We start from the raw sequence: 27657 nt of genomic DNA, 5'->3' as shown, positions 1-27657 counted from the left end.
TTGAGAAGATCGTGTATTCAACAGTTGTTGGGTAGATGGTTCTATATATATCTAAGTCTAATTGGCTTATAGTGTTGTTTAAGTCTTCTATTTCCTTGATGATCTTCTGTTTATGCTATCCATTATTGAAAATGAGATATTAAAGTCTCCAACTATTATTACTGAATTGTTTTTCACTCTTAAAATTTGTTTCTGCTTTTTGGGGGCTGTTAGATGGATACATGTTTATAACTGTTATGCCTTCTTGATAGATTCACCCTTTTATTATTATAAAATGCCCATTTTTATCTCTGATGACTTTTTTGTTTTAAAGTCTCTTTTAGTACAGCCACCTCAACTTTCTTATGGTTGCTTTTTGCATGATACATCTTTTTTTATCCTCTACTTTTAACTTAATTCTATCTTTAGAACTAATGTCTCCTGTAACTAACTGTAGCCTTAAAAAAATCCAATGTGACAAGCTGTCTTTTGAATGAATTGCTTAACTCATTCACATTTAATGTTATTATTGACAAAGCTGGATTTACTTCTGCCTTTTTTACTTTTTATTCCCCTATATATTTAATGCATTTTTTTATTCCTTTATTTGTACTTTAATGCTTAATTTTGCATTAAGTGGTATCTGGGCTCTCTTAGGTCTGTTGCCTGCTTTATCCTGTGCATGGGTAATACTTTCCAGTTTCTTTGTATGCCTCATAATTTTTATTATAAACTTGACATTTTGTACACTTGAAACCTATGTGATTTTACTGTCCATTGTCACCCCAATAAATTTTAATTAAAAAAACAAAACCAGACATTTTAGGTAAATACTGTAGCAGCTCTGGATACTGAGTCCCCTCCTTCCCTTCAGGGCTTGCTGTTGTTTTCTTGTTCCTTTGTTTAGTAACCTGACTAGCCTATTTCAGTCAAGTCTATTTCTCCAAGAACTGGTGAGGCCTTGGTATTGTGCCTCAGAGATAGGGCAGCCTTGGGCATGTGCCCCAAATCCCTAAATAACAGTGTTTTAGCAGGATTCTCTTTGACTGGCTTTTTCTGATCTTTCTGTGCAGCTTTCTGCATCATCTGGTATGAAACTCAGCTGTCAGGCTCCCCTAATTGCTGGCTGAATGCTCTACTGTTTTTGACAATGCCTTGAGGCATACCTTATTCCAAAGTCTGATTCAATTAAATCAAGCAGGGATAGTTTTTGAGACTGAGAATTTTTATTTATTTATTTTTTTTTACTTCAGAAGAGCTTTCTTCTTATCTGTCTCTTTCCCTGGTTCTCTCTGCTGAACTAGCTGGCATATAGTTTAGCTTTTTGTTCTCAATTAAAAAGAGCTAGCAGCCTCCTTTTATTTGCTTACCACCAACCTCTATATTGTTTTTGAGAATGCCCTTAGGCTCAAACTACCCCACATTCTGTTTTCACATATTAACTAGCCCCTGGCAAAATCTTGGTGCTACCATTCTGAGAGCCAGTAGCTTCTAGTCTTCTCAGCTTGCCTCTCCCTGTGTGGAACCTCTGTCCCAGTGAGCTGGGTCAAGGGCGTAAAGGATTATTGATCTGTCTGGTCTGGGGTAGAGTTCCCATAATGTAAGTGTAGAATGTAGGTGGGCAGTGGAAAGGAATCCCTGGCATTATGCTAGAACTATGTCAGACAAAGATATATACTGTATGATATGTAAAATCTAAGAAACCTGAACTCAGAGAAACAGAGAGCAGAGTGGTGGTTATCAGGGGTTGGGGAAATGAGAAGATTATTAGTCAAATGGTACAACCTCCCAGTTATAAAAGTAACAAGTTCTGGGGATTTAATGTACAGCAAGGTGACTATAGCTAATGATGTATCATATACTTAGTGAATATTGCTGAGAGAGTAAATCTTAAATGTTCTCACTACAAAAAAATGGTAATTATGTGATGAGACAGAGGTATTGGCTAATGCTGTGGTGGAATTATTTTGCAATATATAAATGTATCAAATCAACACACTGTACGTATTAAACTTATAATGTTATATGTCAACTATATCTCAAAAAAATTGGGGGAGAAAGAAGGAAGAAAGGAGCTGCTGACCTCGTAGCTATACTTAAGAATTTAGCCTCTTCACCTTGGAGCTGGAGGGGATTATAAAGCTGGCAGCCTGCCCCTCCCCGTTAGATACCAAATTCTTTTTTGGGAGCTGAGGGAACCCTGTCTTTTCCTGTCTTTTTGGCCACACCTGCCCAGAGTGGAACTTCCATGAATCGTAACTTCTACTGTCATAGACTCACTGTTCTTACTGAGTTTTAGATTTTTTTTAAATAAATGTTTCATTACTGTATACGCTCAGAACAATTTCCACAGACGTTACATGGATGGTTTTTGTTGTTTTTTTACAGGTTTTGTTTACAGTTTCACTGGAGAAGCAGGCACCCCCAAAACAGAATTCCTCCCTTCACTTTTATCTGCATGATTACAAAAAGAATTCCTGGGTTTGTACACTCTGGCCAGAGTCAAATGCTTCAGGGTTGAGCAACTGATCCAAGATGGACCCATAGTCCCTCAACAGGTAGCTGGAGCTGAGTCTAGGAAGCTACACTTTTACTAGGCAGCCTACTCATCAGAAGAGACAAAAGAAAACTAAAGAAAGAAGAGACTGAGCAAGAATACTCCGGGTTCCTAAGAATGCTGTGGTTATTAGCTCCAGACAGTCCCTCGGGTAGTGCCACAAAGCCCATCTTCCTGCAATCAAGTCCACTTTAAAGGAGCTCAAAGAGGTTTCTGTCACTAGCTATTCAAAAGAATCTTAACAATTATGATCTAGGACTGCCCTGAGGAAAATTCTACTTGGAGAAATTTTCAATTTATCCTCCTTGGAAAAGAGGTCAAGAATGGCTCCAGGAACCCACGGGAAAACCCCACCTCTCAGGAGATCCACCCCAAGTACCTTGACTGTGTTCTGATTCCTCATTAGCCACTCGCATCAGGGCATCTAGCACCAAAGCATTGTCTAGCCATGTGTACCATTCCTCCAACTCCTGAAGGAAGCTGGCTGTGCCCGTTGACTCTGACACCTTTCGAGTTGCCAGCTTGCAAAGCCGCTCGACAAAGCCGGGGATGCTGAGAAGGGCCGCTGCCAAAGAGAGAACGAAAAAGGGAATTTTCAAAACAGAGACCAGCTCTAAAGCCCTCAACAAACAACCTGCTCCTCACCTGCATGACAGGAATGATTTTTAACCTGAGAGCAGCTCGTCAGTCAGAGCTTCCCTTTAGAATGAAATGCCATGCCAAGGTAAAATAGTAATACAGCTACAGACGCAAGTTCAATTTTAGCAGATGGAGGGAAACAGGCTTCCTTATATCTACTGGTGGGAATATAAACTGGAATAACGTTTATGCCTTAAATCTGTGTCTTTGAGCCAAGAAGTCCGTTTCTGTGAATTTACCATAAGGAAATAACCAATTATATATACAAAGACAGCTGTATAAAGATGTTCATTGGTGTGGTTTCTGTAACAAATAGGTGGCAATTACTACACGTTCATAAATAGCATATTGATAAAATATGATGTACCAAACAATGGAACACACAGACACTAATAATGATGACACATACATATTTACAGTGACTCCAAAATATGTTTACATTTACTCATTAGAGAAAAAAGTAAATCATTAAACTGTGTTGGTTTAAGCCTGTTTTCTTTAAAAATTTAAAACTTTGCTTCTTTAAAATATGCACATAATATACACATAAAGAATGGAAAGATATGTACCCAGGTATTTACTGTGGCTGTTCCTGTGTAGGAGAGGATATAAATGCTTCTTTTAAAACTACTATAGTTTGATTTTCTTGTAACAAACAAGTATTAGCAGGAAGAAAAAAGACAAGCCTGTTTTTTCGGAGGCGGATAAATTTAGAAACCGAATAATTACCCAACTCCTATTAACTGAATAATTACCCAGCTCCTGTTTCCACTAATCCCATTTTACTCACAATAATGAGTAAGATGGAAATTCTGATCAGCACTTAAGAAAGCATAATAAACTGAAGGCAGGGAAATCCGGGTTCAAATCTTGACTCCATCATTTAACCTTCTTTAAAATAAGGTTAATGTCTGTACATATTTGCATGTGTGCACGTTAAATCTTCCTGAAAGAATGAAAAACAGCAGTGGTTGCCAAAGACAAAGAGAATTAGGCCAATGGGAACAAAGGCAAACTTTTCAATGATCACCTTTCTGAATTTGTAGATTTTGTTTTGAACCATGTAAATACATTATCTAATCAAAAATTAATGAATGCCTAGATATTTCATAGTATCAAGATATTACTATAAATTTGGGAGGGTATAATATGGTATTAGATCTATGTTTTGTTTTGTTATCTTTTCTAAAATTTATTTTGAATTACAGTTGAAATTCAATATTATTTGATATTCGTTTCAGCATAGTGGCTAGACATTTATATAATTTACAAAGTAATCCCCACCCCGATCAGTCTAGTACCCACCTGGCATTATCCATAGTTATTACAATATTATTGAATGCATTCCCTATGCTGTATTTTACATTGCTGTGACTATTTTGTAACTATCAACTTGTACTTCTTAATCTCTTTCCCATTTTCACCCAGCCCTTCAACCCCTCTCCCATGGAGTTATGTTTAAAAAGAGTCATTATCTTGTAGAAACACTGAAATATACACAGGTGAAATTTTATAATGCCTGGGATTTGCTTCAAACTAATCCAAAATAAGATAGGGAGGAGAGAATGGGAGTAGAGATAGACAGGCCATCAGCTGACAATTGTTGAAGCTAGGTGACGGATAAATGAGGACTGTTATACCGCTGTATGTGTCATATATACGTGCATGTCTCTACTTTTATATGTTTCCCATAATGAAAACTTTTAAAGTAAAATACAAAAGAATACATTAAAGAAAATTCTTTACAAATAAATTAATCAGTTAGGAGGATTACATAAATACCAATTCAGTACCAGCACAGAGCTAGGCAAATCATCTTAGCCCTCTTTCCATTCTCTACATTAGTGAGTGACTATAATGTTTGACCTCATTAAAAAAGTGAATTAAAACAACAAATTAACTTTTCCTTGAAAAGTTAAACATGGAATTATCACATGACCCAGCAATTCCACTCCTAAGTATATGTCCAAAAGAAATGAAAACAGGTGTCCAAATCCATGTACACACAAGTTCACAACACACTATTCACAATAGCCAAAAGGTGGAAACAACCTGAATGTCTGTCAACAAATGAATGGAGGAACAAACTGCGGTACATACTCGTACGTACGATGACTATTATCAGCCATAAAAAGGAGTAAAATACTGACATGGTACAGCATGCATAAACCTCAAAAACATCGTGCTAAGTGAAAGAAGCAGGATACATGATACAAAAGGTCACATATTGTATGGTTTCATTCATATGTAATATCCAGAATAGGTAATCCACAGACAGAAAGCAGGTGATTGCCAGGAGTTGGGGAAATGGCGAATACCTGCTTAATGAGTATGGGGTTTCTTTTTGGAGTGATAAAACTGTTTTGGAACTAGATGGAGGTAGTGGTTGTACAAATTGTAAATGTACTACCCTGTTTCCCCAAAAATAAGACCTAGCCGGACAATCAATTCTAATGTGGCTTTTGGACCAAAAATTAATATAAGACCCGGAATAGTATATTATTATATATTATATAGTATATTATATTATATTTTACCTGGTCTTATAGTAAAATAAGACCAGGTCTTATATTAATTTTTGCTCCAAAAGACACATTAGAGCTGATTGTCCGGCTAGGTCTTATTTTCAGGGAAACATGGCAAATGCCACCGTAAAGTTCACTTTAAATGGTTCCTTTTGTTATGTGACTTTCACCTCAATTAAAAAAAAAGTACATTGAGATAGCTTTTTTGTTTTTTGCCTTTTTTGAGAAAACACTTTTTACTTATCAATTTGACAAATATCAAGAAGTTTTAAAAAACCCTGTACTGGGAAGGATATACAGAGTGGGAAGATGAACCAGTGATTTCTTTGGAAGTATAATTTGTCGACATCTATCAAAGTTTAAAAGCAAATATCCCACACATCATACTCTATACACAAGGCTGTCATTTGTAGGAACAAAGACTTGAAACAAACCAAAGTTCCATCACTAGATAAACTGTGGTATGCCCATATATGGGAATACTAGATAGTCGTAAAAAGGAATCAGATAATTCCATATGTACTGGAATGGAATGCTTTGTAAGATGAAGTTCAAAGCCAGGGGCAGAATGGTGCCTATTTTACTTTACCATCTATACAAACAGGGAGGAGCGAATCTCTCTTCCCCTCCTCTACCCCATGATTGGGTATGTAGAGACTATCTCTGGAGGGACACATGAGAAAATGGTCAATAGGTTACCATGGGAGGGGAAGAAACTTTCTTCTGTACACCTGCTGTTCCTTTTGTAACTTGTAAATTTTTTTTTTAAACCTTAGATGTGTATTACCTTTTCCCGAAAAATAAATAAATAAAAGAGACTGGATTCTACATGAAAATCGTCACAAAGCTGGATTTTTACTCACAGCTCTTTTCTTCAGGGTAAAGAACTCCAGTTTCTCTAACCGTTCCTCACAAGACAGTTCCTAAGACCCAGTCTTCACACCCTGCACACTTAACACAGCCCTTCAGAAGTGACCTGCCAGGATTCAGGGTTCTGAGACTCTGACTCCCAGCCCAGAAATTCCTGAGCTTTTGTGAGTCACTCATCTCTTGAAAAGCTGATGAAAGCGATGGACTCTCTACCCTCCCCCACAAAGAAATCACTGGCTCACTTATACTCACCAACTTATATATAGTGTCAGGGGCCTAGCAGTCCAGCATCGTCCAGTCTTTGTAATTCTCACAGCCTTATTAGTAGCGCTCACACACTACTGGTTAATGTTAAACTGGCTGACAACTCAAACACACACAACTTTTAAGAATTTCTGCAAAAGCAGACCTCTTTCTTCTCTCCTCTTATTTGTTAAAATATCACTATTTCCCAAATACTCCTGTAAATTCTCTTCTCACAGTTTAGGCCCTGCTTTCCAGCTCTCTGAGATGATTCAGAATTCCATCCTAGCTCATGTTACATAACTCAGCCCGACTCAGCTCAGTGTCACCTATAAACTGGTAATTATCTGGCCTGTGGCTTCACCTACATCTCTAAAATCTTGAATGATTTCTCTCCCTAGATGGAGTCATTTGTTCCAGTCTGAATCAATAGAAGGGACAACCACCGTTTCCCCGAAAATGAGACCTAGTCGGACCATCAGCTCTAATGCGTCTTTGGGAGCAAAAATTAATATAAGATCCAATATTGTATTATATATTATGCTATATCACATTACATTACATTATATTATATAAGACCCGGTATATATTATATTATACCGGTCTTACAGTAACATAAGACTGGGTCATATTAATTTTTGCTCCAAAAGATACATTAGAGCTGATGGTACAGCTAGGTCTTATTTTCAGGGAAACATGGTAGTAGTTCTGAGAATCCCAAAACGTTAGGGCTCTAACATTTTTATTATCCGAGTTCCAGGAAGATAGGATAAATCATTATTTTGCTGGGCAAGAAAACTAGCTCACAGTTAGAGTATATTTACAACAAAACAAAAATGTTTTGGCAACATCCTACATACTTCAGTTTTCCAAACTGTTATGGACTGAAATGTGTCTGTTCCTCTCCACCCCCCCACCCCCACCCCGGGAAACCCCTTCCACCATGGCCAATTCGTATGTTGAAAGCCCTAATCTACAATATGATGGTATTTGGAGACAGGGCCTTTAGGGAGGTCACAGAGTGGGGCCCTAATCCAACAGGACCAGTGTCATTACATAAGAGGAAGAGACACCAGAGGTTTCTCTCTTTGTACATGCACAGAAGTAAGGCCACATGAGGACACAGTGAGAAGGTGGCTTTCTACAAGCCAGGAGGAGAGGCCTCACCAAAAACCAACACTCATGGCACCTTGATCTTGGACCTCTAGTCTCTACAACTGTCAGAAAATTTCTGTTATTTAAGCCACCCAGTCTGTGGTATCTTGTTATGGCAGCCAGAACTGACTACTACACATACCTCTCTTTAAAAGTATTCGTTACTGGAATTCAATTTAAAGAATGACAACACTGAGGACTAAGACCTTTCTCATCTGCTCATGATTTAATTATGTTCACTTTCCCAGTGTATCTGACTGGGGAAACAAAATGTATGTGGAATGGAGAAGCAGAGAGATAGGAATTATGGTCAAAGTCGGGAAGGGCCAGACACTGTACAACATTATGTGCTAAACTACAACATTTCATAAAGCTTTATCCCAAAAGCTACCACCAGATATCACATGTAGATTATCTCATGGGTTAGGCACACAGGTATGAAAGTGAACATAGATACTGTATAAACTTTCTTTTTTTAATCCCTCAAATCAAAGAAAACTGGGCTTGGGGTTAAAACTCAGTTAATTAAGAAACCAACTGACTAGAATATTTTATTCCCCAAGGATGATGGGTAATGATGGTTTTATTTAAGTCAGCTTACAAACAGGTATAAGAAGATAATCGATACTAAAAGGATAAAAATAATCTGCCAGAACAGAGTCCTTAAATGGGAAACTAAAGATGACAGTTACTTAGTGCCTTAGCACACAGAGGATCCAATACTGAATCTTTAGGACCCTCATTTTCCTAAGCTGTGCAATGGGGATACTAATCTCTATTTGACAAGGCTGCTTGGAGGATTACATAAAATCACTTCTAGGTAAAGCGGTTAGCTCAATGTTTGCCACAGAGCAGGAAATTAACAAATGTGTCAGTGTATATGGATGTGTATATTTCAATCAGTTTTGAGGAGTCACTTAGTTACGATAAAATTCACGTTTTTAAGAATGTATGTTTTATGATTTACTAACCTGAGTACTCCTCAAAAGTTGTAAGAAAGGAGGAAGGGGGAAGAAAAGCCTACAGACCAAGGAAGGCCTTGGATCTATAGACTAAGAGAAAAACAAGCCTGAAGGGAAAACCACTAACCTGGGATCCGTAGAGTTCACATACTTGTTTTTACATACAACTAAAAAGTGTAAAATTATATTCCAGCAATCTTCAAGTACAGTTATGACCATCTGGTGTTCAGAACTCAACTAGAATGTTAGCAGAGTTAATGGAGGACTCGTATTCAGTATTTAGAAGACAGGCCGCTGGGTAGCACTTAGCAATTCTGCAGAGCTCAGCCTGGGATGCACATACCCAGTCAACTGGACTTTAGAAACAGTCCTGTTTTCAGAGCATCATCAGGACTGCCATAGGATGGTCATGGTTTCCTACTGCTGCTTTTTAATGATAAATTTTTATTATTTCACCTTGGTTATTTGGTTAACCTTAGGTACACAGTGATATGTTTTGTTTTTGCATCGGCAGTATTTCTAGCCTGTTAATGTTCAAGAACTAGCTTGTAAGACACATAAATGCTTTAGTTCAAATATGAATCATCGATAGTCTTATGACAAAAACAGACATATGCCCGATTTCCCCAAAATCTGCTTAAACCAAGATACTTTATCAATAGAACAGAGTTCTTTTGCTAACACTAAGCAATAGGTGGGGTAGATGGGTTAGAATAGTATTTTTAAAATGTAAATAACTAAATACCCACATGGTTCTAAAATCAAACAATATATAAAATAATACACCAAGAAGTCCCACTTCTGCTGCTGATGTCATCTATCCAGTTACCAGCCATCCATAACAGGTGGCCATTTTACGTTTCTTGTGTATGCTTGTATGCTTTGTTTCTTTATGTATACTGAAGATGAGCAAATACATTTGGTCTTATTCCCCACTCCCTGCCTTAATATAAAAAGTATCATATTATACACAGTTCTGCATTTTCCTTTTTACCATTAATATACTTTGGAGACTTTTCTATATCTATCAGTACACAGAGATCCTCCTCATTCTTTTTTCTTAAAAACTATACAATTTTCCATTATATAAATATGCTATAAATTAAGTAGTCTGTTGACGAACAGTTAGTTTCTAGTCTTTTACTGTTACAATGTTGCAATGAATAACCTTGTGTTTGTGTATACACACACACACAAACACACATGCATGCTATAGAATAAAGGCCCAGAGAGGCTTAGTGGATCAAATGGTATAGGCATTTGTAACTCTGATAAACAATGATTAACTTTTTTGAGATTCTGGACCCATTCAAAATCTGATGAACTCTATGGACTTGGCTCCCCCAAATAATGAACAAATATACACAAATTTTACATACTTTAAATGGACCCTAGGAATCCTCACATGGCTTAATCTCTAGAGACACTGAAAGAGCTAGATGATTTAGGAAGAGGTCTTAGAGCTACAATCTTAACATTCTGAGAATTTAGGGACTTTACCTTGGTTGATTTCAGCTGCAGAAGGCCCCAAGCTCAAGCTCTTCTTCTGCTGAGCATTTTTGGCAAGAAGTGTGTGCTTGTCATCATTCCCTGTATCCATCTCTGAAATGGTGACAGCCAGAATCCGGCAGAAATTAGCAAGCTGCTGCTGATCGAAATTGGATACTAAGGAACTCAGATTGGGGACTTCATCTAGTCGGATCATTTCCTACAGAAGACAAAACAATCCCCGTGCTCAGTTCATTTGAGATTGGACGTGCTCCTCTTTTGCATTTCCCTAAGAATGGTTGGTAGCTAGATCACTTAGGTTCAAATCCCAGCTCTGCAATTTCCAACTGTGCAACCTTAGGTAAATTATTGTAGAACCTGAGTTTCTTTTTGCTCATATGTCAAATGTGACTAACCTACCTCATAGGACTGGTCTGAGGATTAAACCATACCTTTGCTCATGTGGCTCCTTTCGCCTATTAAAAAAAATACCTACCACTCAAGTCTTATCAATCATAAACTGCCATTCCTGCAACAGATGTTTTCTTTTTAAGAAATAAAGCATTTCAAATATAGCCAAAGGCCTGTTTTTTCTGACTTGATTGCATTCCCTTTTCTCTCCCAGAGGTAGTCATTATTTTGAACTTTGTGTTTATTGTTCCATTTTTATACTTATATTTTAATAAAAATATATGGTATTGTTCTGTATGCAGTGTGAATCGTATCATATACCACCTTACTTTTCAGTCAACAGTGAGACTTAACTATGCTAATACAAGTAGTTCGTTCACTTTTCATCGTTTTACTTCACAATTCTTCTTTATGTCTGTATGTTCAGGTGAACTGTAATTTTTCACTATTAAATAATGTGGCAATGAACATTCCTATAAATGTCTCCTTCTGTATATACACATGCAACCAATTATCTAGAGTAAGTGATAAGCATTCTTGCCTTTTTCTTGACTTAATAGAAATATTTCTGAAGTTTAATATTAAGTTTGATGTTTGCTGTAAGTTTTAATAGATATCCTATATGAAGTTAAGGAATTTTCCTTCTTTTTCTAGCTTTTAATTGAATGAATATTTGATTTGATGAAATGCTTTTTGTTATTTGGTTACAGTATTCTCTATGACAGAGAAATATCCAATCCAAGTTAAGTAGTGGGAGGAAGGGTAGCAGATTTTATCTGAGGAATATAAGGATGTTGCAAAATGAGAAAAGTTCATGTAATACACATTTGCAGATTTTAAGGAAGAAAAAAAGTTTTTCTTTCTTAATTAAAAATCTGCATATAAGTAGACATGCACAGTTCAAACCCGCACTGTATTTTAATTTTTTTTTTTTTTTTAAATTGGGGAAGGGGAATAGGACTTTATTGGGGAACAGTGTGTACTTCCAGAACTTTCTTCCAAGTCAAGTTGTTGTCTTTTCAATCTTAGTTGTGGAGGGTGCCGTTCAGCTTCAAGTTGTTGTCCTTTCAGTCTTAGTTGTGGAGGGCGCAGCTCAGCTCCAGGTCCAGTTGCCGTTGCTAGTTGCAGGGGGCGCAGCCCACCATCCCTTGTGGGAGTCAAACCAGCAACCTTGTGGTTGAGAGGACGCGCTCCAACCAACTGAGCCATCCGGGAGCTCAGCGGCAGCTCAGCTCAAGGTGCTGTGTTCAATCTTAGTTGCAGGGGGCGCTGCCCACCATACCATCCCTTGCAGGACTCGAGGAATTGAACTGGCAACTTTGTGGTTGAGAGCCCACTGGCCCATGTGGGAATCGAACCGGCAGCCTTCAGAGTTAGGAGCATGGAGCTCTAACCACCTGAGCCACCGGGCTGGCCCCTGTATTTTAATTTTTATTTAATATTTGATACATACAACATGTTATGAAGCCTAACAAAGTGACGAGCTGTGTGTGCCTTTACTATCATATTCCGTGCCGCTCTGCCAGAGGTAATCACTACCCTCAATTTTATTATTGTATTGCCTTCAAAAAAAGTTTTATCATATGTATTTGAGTTTGCTTTTGAGCTTTATAAAAATGACCTTGTACAGTCTACATTATGAAGTCTGTAATACTACATGCAGTCTTCTGTAACGGACTTCAGCAATAATTTCGGATTCGGCTATGTTGTTCCCTACAGCAACAGGTCATTCATTTCCACCACTTTCTATATTATAATACAGGCATACTTCATTTTACTGCACTTCACAGATACTGCTTTTAAACAAACTGAAAGCAAGACCCTCCACCAGCAAAAAGATTACAACTTGCTTTATGGCAGTGGTCTGGAACGGAACCACAATATCTCCTAGGTATGCCTGTTTTCCACTGTGTGAATACATTTATCCATTCTCCTGTTGATGCATCATAGACTTGGTTTCAGTTCTTCCCTCTGTGTTTCTTGATGAACGTGTACTTTTTCTGGGGCAGTGGTTCCCAAACCATTCTGACAATGCCCAAGATAAGAAATAAAATTTCCTTAACTCAGTAAATATACATATGTGAATGTATAAATGTGTATAAATATAAAAAAAAACTTCTTCAAACAAGACTCTTACATGATTCACTTTGATCTTTTCTATTTAGCCAGCAGATTCACTGAACTGACTTCACAACCTCGTGACTTCAACTTAGTGTTTTCATTTGTAAGAATGACTATTCTGGGATAGAGCTTCCCCAAGAATGTGCCCGGACAAAGGTTACAGGTGACCCAAGCCACAATAATGGATGCTATGGCTCTCAGGGCAGCGCACAGCTAGGGAAGGGGGTCAAAGAGTGTGTGCACGTTCTATTAGAAAACAAAAGAAAGGTAAATATATTCTGCTGATGTAGAAAAGTGTCATCAGTACAGAAGTGTTGACAATGATACACACTCTCACCAAATTTTCTGTCTCTCTCATTGTGGTCTCAATGGGCATTTCCCCGATTATCAATAAAGTTAAGCATCTTCTCTTATATTCAGGGACCATTTGTTTCTCTTCTGTGAAATACTTGTTCAAATTATTTCCCATTTTTGTACTGGGCTATTTGTCGTCTTCTTGCCAATTTGTAAGAAATCTTGATAAATTCTGAATACCAATCCTTTGTTAGTTGCATGGGTTGCAAATAACTTTTCCCAGTCTGTGGCCTTCTTTATGTGGGTTCCTTCTATATGGTGTCGATCCCCCTTTCAAACAGCACCAAGGTACCCATAGTGTCTAGCAGAACTCATCACCATTTTTGGCAACACAGAAGCAATCCTGGGCTCCTATGCTGATACTGCCAGGGAGTCTGGAGTTTCTGCCCTGGAAGCCCCTCTCACACACTGGCTAGAGCACACAAGTATTGGAAAACTAACAATGCCTTTTTATCAAAGGGCACAAAGGGTCTGTCTGGGACCTGCACACATTTCCAATGTGTTCCAACAGACAATGGGCCACTTATGCATCTTCTGATTGGGCAATGACAAACAGGGCCTGGGGAAAGTGCAGCAGAAAGACAGAAATGAAAGCTGGGTCACCACAATGCATGTGCGTACTCTTTCACAAGCAAAAGCAACTCTAAGAGGCTGCTCCTGCCTCCTCAATAGTTAAAAGAAAGAAATCTGCCAAATCTGCAACCAACATGGAGGTATGGAACAAGAAATGGGGAAGCTCCAGCTCCCAACAATCATTACACAAAAAATCTAGTATAGTGATTCTCTAACAGAGGTCTATAGATGTGTTTTTTGGAGTCTGTGACTTCTCAATGATAAAATTTTAATTTAATGTTTCTATTTAAAAAAATTTCCCCCCTTTTTCTGCCTCCTCCCCACCCCCATTTTGGTTCAAGCCGTTGTTTCTCAGTCTAGTTGTGTAGGACACAGCTCCCTAGCCCATACTGGCATTATGAGCCTTGCGCTCCCCATGGCCGCACAGGAGCCTGCGGCAGCTCACGCCAACCTCCGGCTGCTCACAGCAGCCCAGCTCCAGGGAGAGCCCTTGTTCACAATCTTAGCTGTAGAAAGCACAGCTCACTGGCCCATGTGGGAATCGAACCGGTGACATCGGCATTAGGAGCACGGCGCTCCCACCACCTGAGCCACTGGGGTAGCCCTTTTTCTTTTTAAAGCATATTCTGGATTATTTGAATGTCCATCTTATGACCAAGTGGCAGGACTTCAGTGCTCATACTTGCGTCTCCTGTGTTGGTGTCAATTAACTTTAACTGTTGACGAATGGAAAAAAACTGAGATGAACTTAATAAGTGAAAGTCAAACATCACCACCAAGGGAAACATATCCTAATGAATGAAGCTTTCACAGCAGTTCAAATATAGAAAAGTGGTAGGAGAATGAAGTCATTACACAACAAACAGCAATACAGGTATCCTAAAAAGATCTTGCATTACAATAATTAGTGAGTGAGGGGCAATTTGATTTCAGCAAAATAACATTAGCCATCCCATTAAATTCATGAAGTCAATCTAAACTTGAGTTTTGTAATTAGTTTGACTTCAACTTGTATATTTGTTTAGCTTTTATAGCCATCTAAGACAAATTAGTATAAGGAGGATAGCCTACTTTTACTTGAATATATTTAAATAACACACACACACAAATCTAACTTTAGGAGTATGGAAGAATTTTCCTTTTTAAAAGAGCTCTCTACATTAATTCACTTTTCAGAATCCAATCGTCTGAGACACCCTCCCCCATCTGGTTACCTACCTGCCAGAGGACATAGCTCACCTTTTTAACACCCAAAATGTCTTCAATAAGGGTTGCTGTTTGTAAGAATGTCTTCTTACTCGTCATCAGTGTAAACAGGAAGATCACAAAGTCATTCTTTTCCGCTAATCGCTTTGTAACTCCTTCCGTCTATCGCAAGGGGGAGAGAAAAGACAGAATAGGTTATAAATACAAAATATAAAGAGCAAGATATCCCTTCCAGACACTGGAAATACAATCCCACGTTACATCAGGAATTTTTGTCTGAGGCCTTAAAGCCCTAAAACTATATACAAAACATTGTGTGCAAAAGTATTTTTCTGGGGAGGGGTTTTTCATGATAATCATCATAGGTTCCAGACCGACTATCTGCCTATATTTAAATCAGGAGCTACAAACTAGTATATAGTAGACCCAGCAGTACTCATAAAATTTTGAATTTAAATGTCTTTAATGCAGGACATGCTTACTCCAGGTTAGTCACAATTTGCACAAAATGGGCAACTTCAAACATTTCCTGTTTTCTGCCCTAGAGGTACTGCAACTCTAAAAGTCAAACACAATGGAGCCAATGACATCATATAGTCTTTTTTTTAATAAGGATAATTTCTTCCTGGCCTTAGCTGCAAAAATAATTGTGCATTTCCTGAACAATTAGTTTATTTTTATCTTATAGATCTGTCTATGCCTATTTGTGCCACTAACTAATGTGGCTATTAAGCACTTGAAAGGTGGCTAGTCTGAATTAAGATATGCTCTGAGTGTTAATAAAAGAAACAAACTAGATTTTAAATAATTGTGCTAATTATTTTAAAGTTGGATTATCCTTCTTTTCTTTTTTACATTTTTTATTCTTTTGTATTAGTTTCAGGTATACAAAAACAACATAGACATTTACACCCCTCACAAAGTGATAACCCCACCAAGTCTACTACCCCTGACAGCATATTACAATACCCCTGACAGCTGTTACAATACCACTGACTATATTCCCTATGCTGTACTTTACATCCCGTGACTATATATACATACATATATATTTAATTATAGTTGACATTCAATATTATTCTACATCAGTTTCAGGTGTACAGCACAGTGGTCAGGCATCTACACAATCTGTGAAGTGATCCCTCTGGTAAGTCCAGTACCCATCTGACACCATGCATGATCTTTACAACATTATCGATTATATTCCCCATACTGTATTTCACATCCCCGTGACTACTTTGTGACTACCAATTTGTACTTCCTAATCCCTTCACCTTCTCCCCATCCCCCTCCCATCTAGCAACCATCAGTTTGTTCTCTGTATCTATGAGTCTATTTCTGCTTTGTTTGCTCGTTTATTCTGTTCCTTAGATTCCATGAGATCATATGGTATTTGTCTTTCTTAGTCTGACTTATTTCACTTCGCATAATATTCTCTATGTCCATCCATGTTGTTGCAAATGGTGAGATTTCATTCTTTTTTAGAGCAGAGTAATACTCCATTGAATAAATGTACCACAATTTCTTTATCCAATTGTCTATTGATTTTGGTTGTTTCCATATACTGGCTATTGTAAATAGCACTGCAATAAACATAGGGGTACATATGTTTTTCCAAATGTCTTTTGGATTTATTTGGATAAACACTCAGGAGTGGAATGGCTGGGTCATAAGGTAGTTCTATTTTTAATTAAAAAAACACTAGATTTTGAAATGTCAGTACAAAAAAATAATGTAAATATCTTTATATTTATTTTTAACTTTAAACTTATTAAAATTAACTTCACCTATTCCTACTTTCTTCTTACTTTCTAAAACAAAAAAAGTGGCTACAAGGAAATTTAAAGTAACATAAGTGGCTTGCATTGTATTTCTGGTGCACAGCACTGTTACAGATGATGGGCTGTGAAAGTGTTAAAACCTAGTTCCCTATTTGTGTTGGTTGCTAAGAAGCTTAAACCCAAATTTGTGCCCCATCTATAATACAGATGATTTTACAGTCTATATTTGTCTATCAGCCCAATTCCTGGATGTAAGTTATAGCCTCTCCTTATTTTATCCTTTTCATTCTTACCTGCTTCTAAATTTATAATCTTGGTAAATTTTACATACTTCTGTAAAATGCCTGAAACCTTTTTTTGAATGAGGCAAGAAATAAAATTAAATGTTCCTTTGCATTTTCATAGCATATAGGATTCACTTCTACAACAGCACTGGTTTCATTCTGCCTTATATCATGATTCACTGTTTATAGCTTACCACAGAAGTTCCTAAAAGACAGATACTGTGCCTTACAAAAACTAACATCTGTATATTGCTGTACAAAGTACTTTCACATCTATCATCTCATTTAGTCCTCACAACAACCCTGTGATGTTAGTATGATTACTAACTGCACTCTATTGACAAAAGCTAAAGCTCAGGGAAGGTGAACTACTAAGCACTAAGCCAAGGGCTAGAACTCAAAATCAAGTTCTAGCACTGAGTACTATGCTCTTTTCTTTCACTGAACGGCTTCCTTTATTCACCATTCTTTCTTACTCAGGGGTCAACCTAGTCAAGTGTCATGCTCAATATATGGGTGGGGCTTCTGATTCTTGTTTTGATTTCTAACAAAGAAAATGAAGGAAGAGGTATAACAAGGTACTCTTCCAATGCTTCTATCCCTTGGACAAGGAACTGTTCAGTCTCCACTTGGACATCTTCAGGCCTGAAGTAATCCTGGCTCTTAACAATTACAGTTCATCCTTAAACAACACAGTTTACGTGCATTCGAAAATTCACATATAACTACAGTCAGCCCTCCATCTCGGCAGATTCCTAACTGAGGATTGAAAATACAGCTGACACTTGAATAACATGGGTTTGAACGGCACAGGTCTACTCATACACAGGTGGACCCACACAGTTCAAACCTATGTTGTTCAAGGGTCAACTATACTATGAAACTTCTACCTCCCCATAATCTCTCTGCTGGTTCTGGTTCTCAGGCACATTTCCCCAATGTCTGATGATAGCTTTCATGTCATATCTACCACCCTCACTCAAATCTTCTTTTCTCAAGTGCTGCACATGTGGTGGGACATAAATGTGGCTCCAAAGGCAGGGGGTACTTACACAGACACAGGTATTATACAGGATGCTCAAACAGTCCTTGGACATTTCATCACTTACTGAAAGTGAAGGGAATAATTGGTTATTTTTCTCATTGAAAAGATAGTGTAATAGTAGTCAATTTTTTGAAAAATAAGAACTGTTCCTCATAATTCCCTCCAAGACGATTATTTTCCTGTTAGCCTATCTCTTTCCAGTTCTTACCAAAGATTTTCATGGTGCCCTCAGAACCTACAAACCAATTTGTACAGTTTTTCATTTGCTATAACAGCCATTTTCTTACTATGCTTTATAGTCTTAATAATTTCAACCTGTAGTGGTATCATCATCTAAAATAAACCATGTAGCTTGCTTGGGATATATCCAGGGTTTTTGTTTGCTTGGGATATATCCAGGGGTTTTTTGCTATTTAAACAGACTAAACATAAACAATATATATGTATAGCCTTTTTAGGCTTATGTTGAACTGGTTCCTCAAGACACATTTCCAAAAGCAGAACTACTAGAATCCAAAGTATAAACATCTTGATGGCTCTTGTTATAAATTTCCATTGAAAGTTCCACTAGCAGTGAAAAGTTCTAGTAGCAGCAAACAAGGATATCATTTTACTACAGTCTCACCGAGTGTTTTGTTTTGTTATTTATGTTGGGGAAATGGCTTTTAATTCCCTGACCTACAAAGTTCAATAAAGAACTAGCTACTTCTCTGTGAGCAGGAACAGGAGAGTAGCACAAAAAAGGAAACTAAACTGTCATGCCCCCAAACCAGAAGATGGTAAAACTGAGTATGAACCATGGACAAAGCGTTTTGTTTGACATTAGTTTCATTTTAAAAAACTGTTTCCATTTGTTCCTATGCTGCAGTAGACTCTAAAAATGCTAGGTCTCCCTCTGAGATACCAATGGGCAGCCCTGCCAAGCTAGATTGACCAGATGGGTTATCTGGTATAATCTGGAGATATGCAGGTATCCTGTATCCCTCATCACTACCTTTCAACCTGGGCTTTCTCGATTGTTTATTTATTTTATGACTTCAAAGCAGGTTGGAATACCAGACCAGTATATTTCAGTATTTCGAGACCTTTCATTTTTGAAGGAAACTGGAATCCACTCATTCATCAAATATTTATTCAGCACCTACTCGAAAGCAGATATAGAATATACAGTGGTTGGGGAAAAAAAAAAGGCAAAGTCTCAGCCTTTATGGAACTTATAAATTTAGTGGGAGAAAGAGAGTAAGTCCACCAACAAGTAATTACAACATATGAGGGTTATGAGGGTAGACAGAGAACAGAAGAACCAATTTAAGTAGAAAGCAAAGCTGAGACATCAAAGATAAATATGAATCCTTTTAACTGCTACTGTACATACAAATGAGATCTCATATGTCATATTGATGTTAGGGAGGAAATTTTGTTTTAATTAAAAAATACATTTGTGGTATTTGTAGGACAGCATTCATCAAATGTTAAGTGATCTCTGTCTTTTAACGCTAAGTAAAGTACGCTTACTTTTTTTAAAATTAAATATTGAATACCTAAATAGAATTATCTGTAACATGCACAAGTTATAAAGAAGACTAATAGTCATACAACCACTACCCAGCTTAAGAAATAATGAGCTAACAAAACACTTACTCCTTCCTAAATGCACTCTGGTAACGATTGAACTTTTTACAAAGAGCACGTGTCACCTTTATAACAACAAAAATTACTTTAAAAAACAAAAATAAAACACAGCTGGACCCAAGGACTATTTGAAAAGATAAAGATGCAATTCTTTTAGCCCAGTGGTTTTCCCATTTCATTTTTTTTCTTTTAAAGCACCAGATCTGAACTTCTGTCTAGTACAAAACGAATAAACACAGCTGCTTATTTCAGGGTGGAGAGAGTGTCCTGCAGTTGAATGTAAAGCATGTCTTACTGTTAAGAGTTAGGAAAGAAAAGAAGAGAAACTCCTGGAAACCATTATATCAGCAGGTTTGGAAATGAGGAAGTGGCTTACAAGGATACTTACTTTTCAGTTTCTGTCCCCGGATGGAGATTGTAGGCCTCATAAGGATTTCTACAAGGAGCTACAAAAAAGATTTTTTTAAATAAAATCTTCAAACTTAATTCAAAGCACAACTCATAAAACAATCTTTGCCATGACAACTCATGGCCCAAATATTTGTCATGGTGTTACAAGACCCTCTTGTTCCCAACACAGGCAGAAGGCAGTGAGGTTTAGGGGAATGAGCTCTATACCAAGAGGCAGGAAACCTGGAGTCTAGTCCCAGCTCAGCAACCTATTCCCCATGTAAACTAGGATAAGTCAATGCCTCGCTCTGGCTTCAGTTTTCTCATTGTAAAAAATAAGCATATGAGATTAGGTAATCTCTGGGATCCAGGGTGCCTTTAATTTTTTAAAGCTGGAGAATAGTATCACTACTATGGTTCTTCTTTTGCTTAAAGAACATTTGTGTTCTCTCATAAATGTCAGTTTACAAAAAGGATCTCAAAAGATACACCATAAACTATCAATACTGATTTCTACAAGGGCTACTACAGGTGATATGCATTCATTTTTCATTTTACATACTTAATACTTAATACAACACATAAAATTTTGCTTAAACTGTTTATAATAAGCATGCATTAAAAAACCCATTCTGTTGGGGTAGCTGGTTAGCTCAGCTGGCTAGAGCGTGGTGCTAATAATAACAAGACTGCCGGTTCGATCCCTGTATGGGCCACTGTGAGCTGCACCCTCCTTAAAAAAATAAAAAAAATAAAACCCATTCTGTTGAGACAAAGAAAAACAATTTACAACGATAAAAGGGTCAATCCATCAGGAAGATATAACAATTACAAACAAAGATGCACTTAACAACAGAATCTCAAAATAAATAAAGCAAAAGCTGACAGAATTGAAGGAAACAGTTAAGTTAAAAATAATAGTTGAACACTTCAATACCCCTCTTTCAATAATGGACAACTAGGCAACAGCAAAGAAACAGGAGACTTGAGCACTGTTTATAAACCAACAAATCTAACAGGGAGTTCAGCAAGAAAAATGCACCCAACTAAAGGTTAGTGAAGAGCACACTGACCCATGCAAAAGCCCATATTTAAGAACAGACTGAGATTCCTAGAGAAGTTAATCTAACTCAAAGCAGGAAAGAAAAATCCCACAAAATCAAGAACAATTGATCCAAAATGTCCTAAGATGGGATATAGAATGCCCCATTTTCACTAAAATTAGACACAGGGCTAGAGACCCACATAATTCATTTTCCTCCGTTAAACACCATGGTTTCTAATAAGTAAATCCTTGATGAACGATTCAGAAGTGAAGCAGGGGGGTCCACTGGGCTGGCTAGTAAGTAAATGGTAAAGGGCAACTGCAACTGCTGAGGGGAGGGAGTCTTACGTGCACAGCTCCAGTTTTTACAAAGTGAACATCATTTCTGTATAATCGCCACCCAGATCAAGATACAGAATAAGCACAGCACCCTGAAAGCCTCCCTCATGCTCCATCCCAGTGATGGGGATAAGGACAGATATCCAGGGGGAAAAAGCACAATCCCAGTCCCTCGCTCATTATAGCAAAATAAGTTTGGAATGGTGCAAAAATGTAAACATCTATGATAAAAACTTTAAAATATTAGCATGAAACAAGGATAAAGTTTATAATCCAACAGTGGGAAAAGCAAGAAACAAAAGTCTGAAAACATAAAAGGAAAACATCTGACAACCTAAAAAGTAAACCTTTCTACATTTAAAAGTACCACGAACAAAGTCAAAATTCAATTCTACAACTAGGAAAAAGAAAATACAACACATATGACAAAGGATCTTAAAAAAATTACTAGTACCTATTAATACAAATTGCTATGATCTGAATGTTTGTGTCCTCCCAAAATTTGTATGTTAAATCCTAATGCCTAATGTGATGGCATTAGGAGGTGGGGCCTCTGGGTGATTAGGTCATGAGGGCAGAACCCTCATGAATGGGACTATATTCTTATAAAAGAGGCTCCAGAGAGATCCCTAACACCCTCCACTGCGAGGACACAGGAAAAAGCTGGAAGAGGGTCTTCACCAGACACCAAATCTGACAGGGCCACGATCTTGGACTTCCCAGCCTCCAGAACTATGAGAAATAAATTTGTTGTTTATAAGCTACCCAGTCTGTAACATTTTGTTATCGCAGCCTGAAAGAACTGAGAAAACCAATAAGAGAAAAGCCTAATAACCAAATAGAAAGGATGCAAAAGACTAATAGACAATTGGCAAAAAAGAAACAACTTACAAATATAAAGATATTCAATTTACTCATAGAAGAATGCAAATTTTACAAACCATGAACAGAATATATACAAAGAACTCTCAGAACTCATAATAAAAAGACAACCCAATTAAAAAATGGAAAAAGGACGGGCCGGCCGTGGCTCACGGTTAGAGCTCCATGCTCCTAACTCCTAAGGCTGCCGGTTTGATTCCCACATGGGCCAGTGGGCTCTCAACCACAAAGCTGCCAGTTCAATTCCTCGAGTCCCACAAGGGATGGTGGGCAGCGCCCCCTGCAACTAAGATTGAACACGGAACCTTGAGCTGAGCTGCCGCTGAGCTCCCGGATGGCTCAGTTGGTTGGAGCGCATCCTCTCAACCACAAGGTTGCCAGTTCGATTCCTCGACTCCCACAAGGGATGGTGGGCTGCGCCCCCTGCAACTAGCAACGGCAACTGGACCTGGAGCTGAGCTGCGCCCTCCACAACTAAGACTGAAAGGACAACAACTTGAGGCTGAATGGCACCCTCCACAACTAAGATTGAAAGGACAACAACTTGACTTGGAAAAAAGGCCTGGAAGTACACACTGTTCCCCAATAAAGTCCTGTTCCCCTTCTCCAATTAAAAAAAAAAAAAAAGGAAAAAGGAGATAGACATTTTCCCAAGGAAGATATATGAATGACCTACAAGCACATAGAAAGATGCGAAACACCATTAGCTAATACAAATCAAAACCACAATGAGATATCACTTCATACCCACTAAGATGGCTATACTAAAAAATGCAAATAATAACAAGTATTGATGAGGATGTGGAAAAACTGGAACCGTCATACATTGCTGGTGGACATGCTGCAGCTGCTTTGAAAAACAGTATGACAGTTCCTCAAAGGATTAAACATAACAGTTACCCTAGGACCCAGTAATCCCACTTCTAGTTATATACCCCAAATTAATGAAAATCTAGGTCCACACAGAAACTTGTATGCAAATGTGAACAGCAGAATTATTCATAATAGCCAAAAGGTAGAAACAGCCTAAATGTCCATCAACTGAAGAATGGACATACAAAATGGGGTATTACTCAACCATAAAAAGGAATGAAGTACTGATGCATGCTATGACATGGATGAATCTTGAAAACATTCAGCTAAGTGAAAAAAGCCAGTAACAAACACACGATTCCATTCATATGAAATGTCCAGAAGAAAATATCTACAGAGACAAAAAGGAGAGTAATAGTTGCTGATGGTAGGAGTGGCAGCTGGAGGAGTAGGGGAGTGGAACAGCTAAAACATGTGGAGTCTCTTTCTGGGGTGATAAAAATATTCTAAAATGGACTGTGGTGATGGCTGCACATTTACGAACACACTAAAAACCACTGAATTGTATACTTTCAAATGGGTGACTTGTATGGTATGTGAACTATATCTCAATAAAAAGCTGTTAAAAAAACTATGAAGAAATACAATTTTTCTCATGTATGCTTAGTAAATATTTAAAATACTTAACATATAATGTTTGGTGAAGGAGGCTACTGGGTGCTGGTAACATTCTATTCTGTGATTTGGGTGGTAGTAACAAAGGTAAACTTACTTTGTGGTTAATTATTGTGTACTTTTCTATACACAAGTTATACTTCAATAACAAAGTCCATAAAAACACACATATACACAGTTGGTGATGGCATGGTAAATAGACAGTCCTATACTTTGTTACTGGGGATGTAAGTTGATAAAACCTCTTAGGTATATATATTGACAAGTTTATAAATAATAAAAGACACATATGCTTTGATCCTAAAAGTATATACTCGTATGTACACAAAAGTATGTACAAAAACCTTTACTGCACTCTTGTTTGCAATAGGAAAGGTGTGAGAAAACTCTAAATGCCCATCAACTGAGGCCTGGGTAAATAGATTATGGTACCATTATACCAGGGAATACTACAGAGATGGTTAAAATAATGAGGCAGACACACATGTACTCAAATGAAACTATCCCCAAGCTAGAGAATTACATGGAAAAAGTAAGGTACAAAGCAGTGTACCTATATAGATAATATGCCACCTCTATGTGGGGAGAAAATAAACCTAAGGTGGGGGCGGCGGGGTTATTTACACACACACACAGAACATCTCTGGAAGGACACAGACAAAACTAGTAATCACAGCTGCCTTTCAGGAGGGGACACTGGGGAAGTGAGGAACATATCTTTCACTTTGTGCCTTAAAAAAAAAAGGTGGCTCTATTATCAGTTCAAATAAATCAGTTCTTCTAAGTAAAAGCTATGCTGCTTCAACATAGGTGAGTGCCACTGAGCTTTTAAAGATTACAATTCTCATATGTTTGGTATAAATTCTGAAATGTTTCCTGTCTCCATTTCAGAGTTAAATTCTCAAGCTATTTAGCAGTAGTAGCAGTAGTAATAGCAGTAGGAATAATAAACAACTACTTACATCAACGCCTCCAAACAAGTCAAAAATATAAGTATTTGGGTAAGTGGTCTCTTGGGTAAGTTTCCTGTCTTCAGTAACAAATGCCATCGCCTCCATGGAGAGAAGAGGAGAAATTTCCTAGTTTTAAAAAATATATACAGACAGACATTCAGTTTTTGTTATCTAATATGAACCAGACACCAAAGCCTCAGCCTGCATTTTAGTCGCAACTTAAATCCCCATGAGCACAAAGATAGCGCCTACAATGAAGTCCCTGAATACCGTACTTCCTGGTATTCAGGCCCCTATAGAAACCTCTCCCACACTGAATCTGGGCTGGTGTGACTCACTTCAACCAACAGAATGCAGCAGAAGTGACACTATGCCAGTTCCTGCCTAAGTCCTAAGAAAGACTGGCAGAGTTGGCTTTTGCCATCTTGGAACCCAATCACCATGCTGTAAGAGGTCCAACAAAGACACCTCGAGAGGCCCTGAGAAGAACTGAGGCTGTGACTGATAATCTTAGCTGATCTCCAGCTGACAGTCAGCAGCAACCTACCAGCCATGTGAGTGAAGTCGTTTTGGACCCTCCAGGTGATTCGATACCCCACCCAACACCACATGAAGCAAAAGAACCACTTAATCAACCCAAAGAATTATGAGAGATAAACTGATTATTACTTCAAGCTATTAAGTTTTGGGGTGGCTGATTCTGCGGCAATAGATAACCAAAACATTGCTCAAATGTCACCTCCTTCAGGAAGTCTTCTCTGTTTCCTCTCAGCTAGAAGCAATCTGATGCATCCCTGAATCCCTAAAGCAATCTGTAATTCATTTGTGACATTTAGCACTTTTACTTTGTACTTTTTTACAAATGTTCCCTGAAGACTGGAACAGATTCCTCTTTGTATTCTCCACAGGTCCCATGACATAGCAGGTATTTAATCCAGTCAGTATGAATAATAATCTTACAGAAAAGTTGATATAATAATAAAAGTTGTAATAATAGTAATAGCTCATTTAATGCTTGATTCTAAGCATCATTCTAAGTACTGCATGTATTACCTCTTTTAATCGTCACAACCCAGTAAGAGATGATAGTCACTTATCCCAATTGTACAGATAAGGAAACTGAGGCACAAAGAATTTGTCAATGTGACACAGCTGGTAAAGCCAGGAATTAAATGTAGGAAGTCCTGCTGCAGAGTCTGTGCTTACAGAAGAAAGCAGAACTATTATGGGTGCAATAGGCGAGCAGGAAGAATCCAGCACCCTACTCATTATGCTCTCCTTAGGAACTTGTAAGCAAAAATGGAGCACAATGGGCTAGAGCAAACACTGTTTGCTCAAACACTGATGAGCATCAGAATCATCGGGAAGACTTCTAAAAACCCAGACTACTGGGTGGTGCGGCCTGAGGATGTGCATTGATAACAAGTTCCCAAGTGATGCTGCTGCTGCTGGTCCAGGTACCACACACCAAGAAAAGGCAGAACTCGCTCTTATGGACAGCCTGTTATATGCCAGGCACTGTCCATTTAATCCTTAAAATAATTCAATGAAGTGAGTATAGTTTTACTGATTTTACTGGCGAAAAATGAAATCACAAAGTTGCCCAGGGTCACATAATTAGTAAGGAACTGAACCACTTTCGCTGGATCTCATTTTTCTCATCTATAAAACCATGATGTACTTCCTGCTGACAACATAATACAGTGGAAGCTGATCTTTGGATAAGACAAATCTGGGCTCATCATATAGTAGCCACAAGGCTTTGGGCGGGTCATTGCTGAGCCTTAGTTTTCTCAACTGAAAAAGAGAATATAAAAAAGCATGTGGATTTTGTCTGCCTAGCATCTTTCTTTCTTCTTCAGGCAACAGCATTATTTCCTGAGGGGACTGCCCCTCCCCACTTTCCACATGGTTCCACTGGGGCTGCCAACAAGCACCTCAGGCCCAGCCTCTGGAGCAGGTGATCAGGTCCAGCCAATAGTCTCTCAGTTCCCTCAACTCAGTGGCTGGCCCATGTTGTAGAAATGTTACCCGAGACCTGTGATCACATGGAGGAACATGAGGTCACTCACGGGTATTAAGATAAGAAATGGACAGCCTAACTGCTCAGCTCCTGAATTCACACCTGTGCTTTCCACAGGTGTGAGACAATAAACGGTTTGTTTGTTTGTTTCCTAGTCTGAGTTACTGTCACCTACAATCACAATATTCTAGACTAATACAAAGAAAAACACCACCCATCTCACAGTTACCATCAGAATTAAATATACCTGGTACATAGTCAGTTTCAAATAAGTATTTGCTAGATGAATAAAGAAGTAATGATCACACAGCGAGCACTCACAAATGTTAATTTCTCTCCTACTTTCTCTCCCTTCCTCTTTATATCTTAAAGATTTTGCAGCAATCAAATGAAATAATGTGTAACTCTTTGCAAAGTGTTTTTAAACAAGTGTAAGAAACTATAATTATTTCTATCCCAATCAGACTACGAGAAGATCAAGAATACAAAACATCTCTTCTTATGGGTAAAGATTAAGCTTATCTGGAGCCTATTATATTTCAGAATGACTTATTATGTGACATAATAATCAAAATTTCACCTCTGAAAAACAGTGTATCATTAAGTTTCATAACAACCAAAAATAACTTGCATGGGTTTTAACTGCAGCTAAAGCCAGTGCTCTAAATTCAAATTTGGACACTACCCCACCAACCCCCCAAGCTAAAACTTA

The 27657-nt window shown here is 38.0% G+C and overlaps 1 protein-coding gene across 1 annotated transcript in view; it reads right to left on the bottom strand.

Annotated features, from left to right (window-relative positions):
- The window catches only part of TRPC4AP (transient receptor potential cation channel subfamily C member 4 associated protein), a 62842-nt gene that overhangs the window by 21994 nt on the left and 13191 nt on the right, over nucleotides 1-27657 (bottom strand). The window contains exons 3-8 of the mRNA XM_019733470.2: nucleotides 24932-25048; nucleotides 20214-20271; nucleotides 18201-18256; nucleotides 15117-15245; nucleotides 10431-10638; nucleotides 2916-3101 (exon numbers count right to left, since the gene is read on the bottom strand). Of these exons, the coding sequence (XP_019589029.1) occupies nucleotides 2916-3101; nucleotides 10431-10638; nucleotides 15117-15245; nucleotides 18201-18256; nucleotides 20214-20271; nucleotides 24932-25048 (754 nt within the window). The remainder of the gene's footprint in view (nucleotides 1-2915; nucleotides 3102-10430; nucleotides 10639-15116; nucleotides 15246-18200; nucleotides 18257-20213; nucleotides 20272-24931; nucleotides 25049-27657) is intronic.

This window comes from Rhinolophus sinicus, linkage group LG13, assembly GCF_036562045.2.
Source record: "Rhinolophus sinicus isolate RSC01 linkage group LG13, ASM3656204v1, whole genome shotgun sequence".
Taxonomy (NCBI): Eukaryota; Metazoa; Chordata; class Mammalia; order Chiroptera; family Rhinolophidae; genus Rhinolophus; species Rhinolophus sinicus.
The sequence above is the reverse complement of the archived record's forward strand: the minus strand, read 5'-3'. Positions and strand labels throughout refer to the sequence as shown.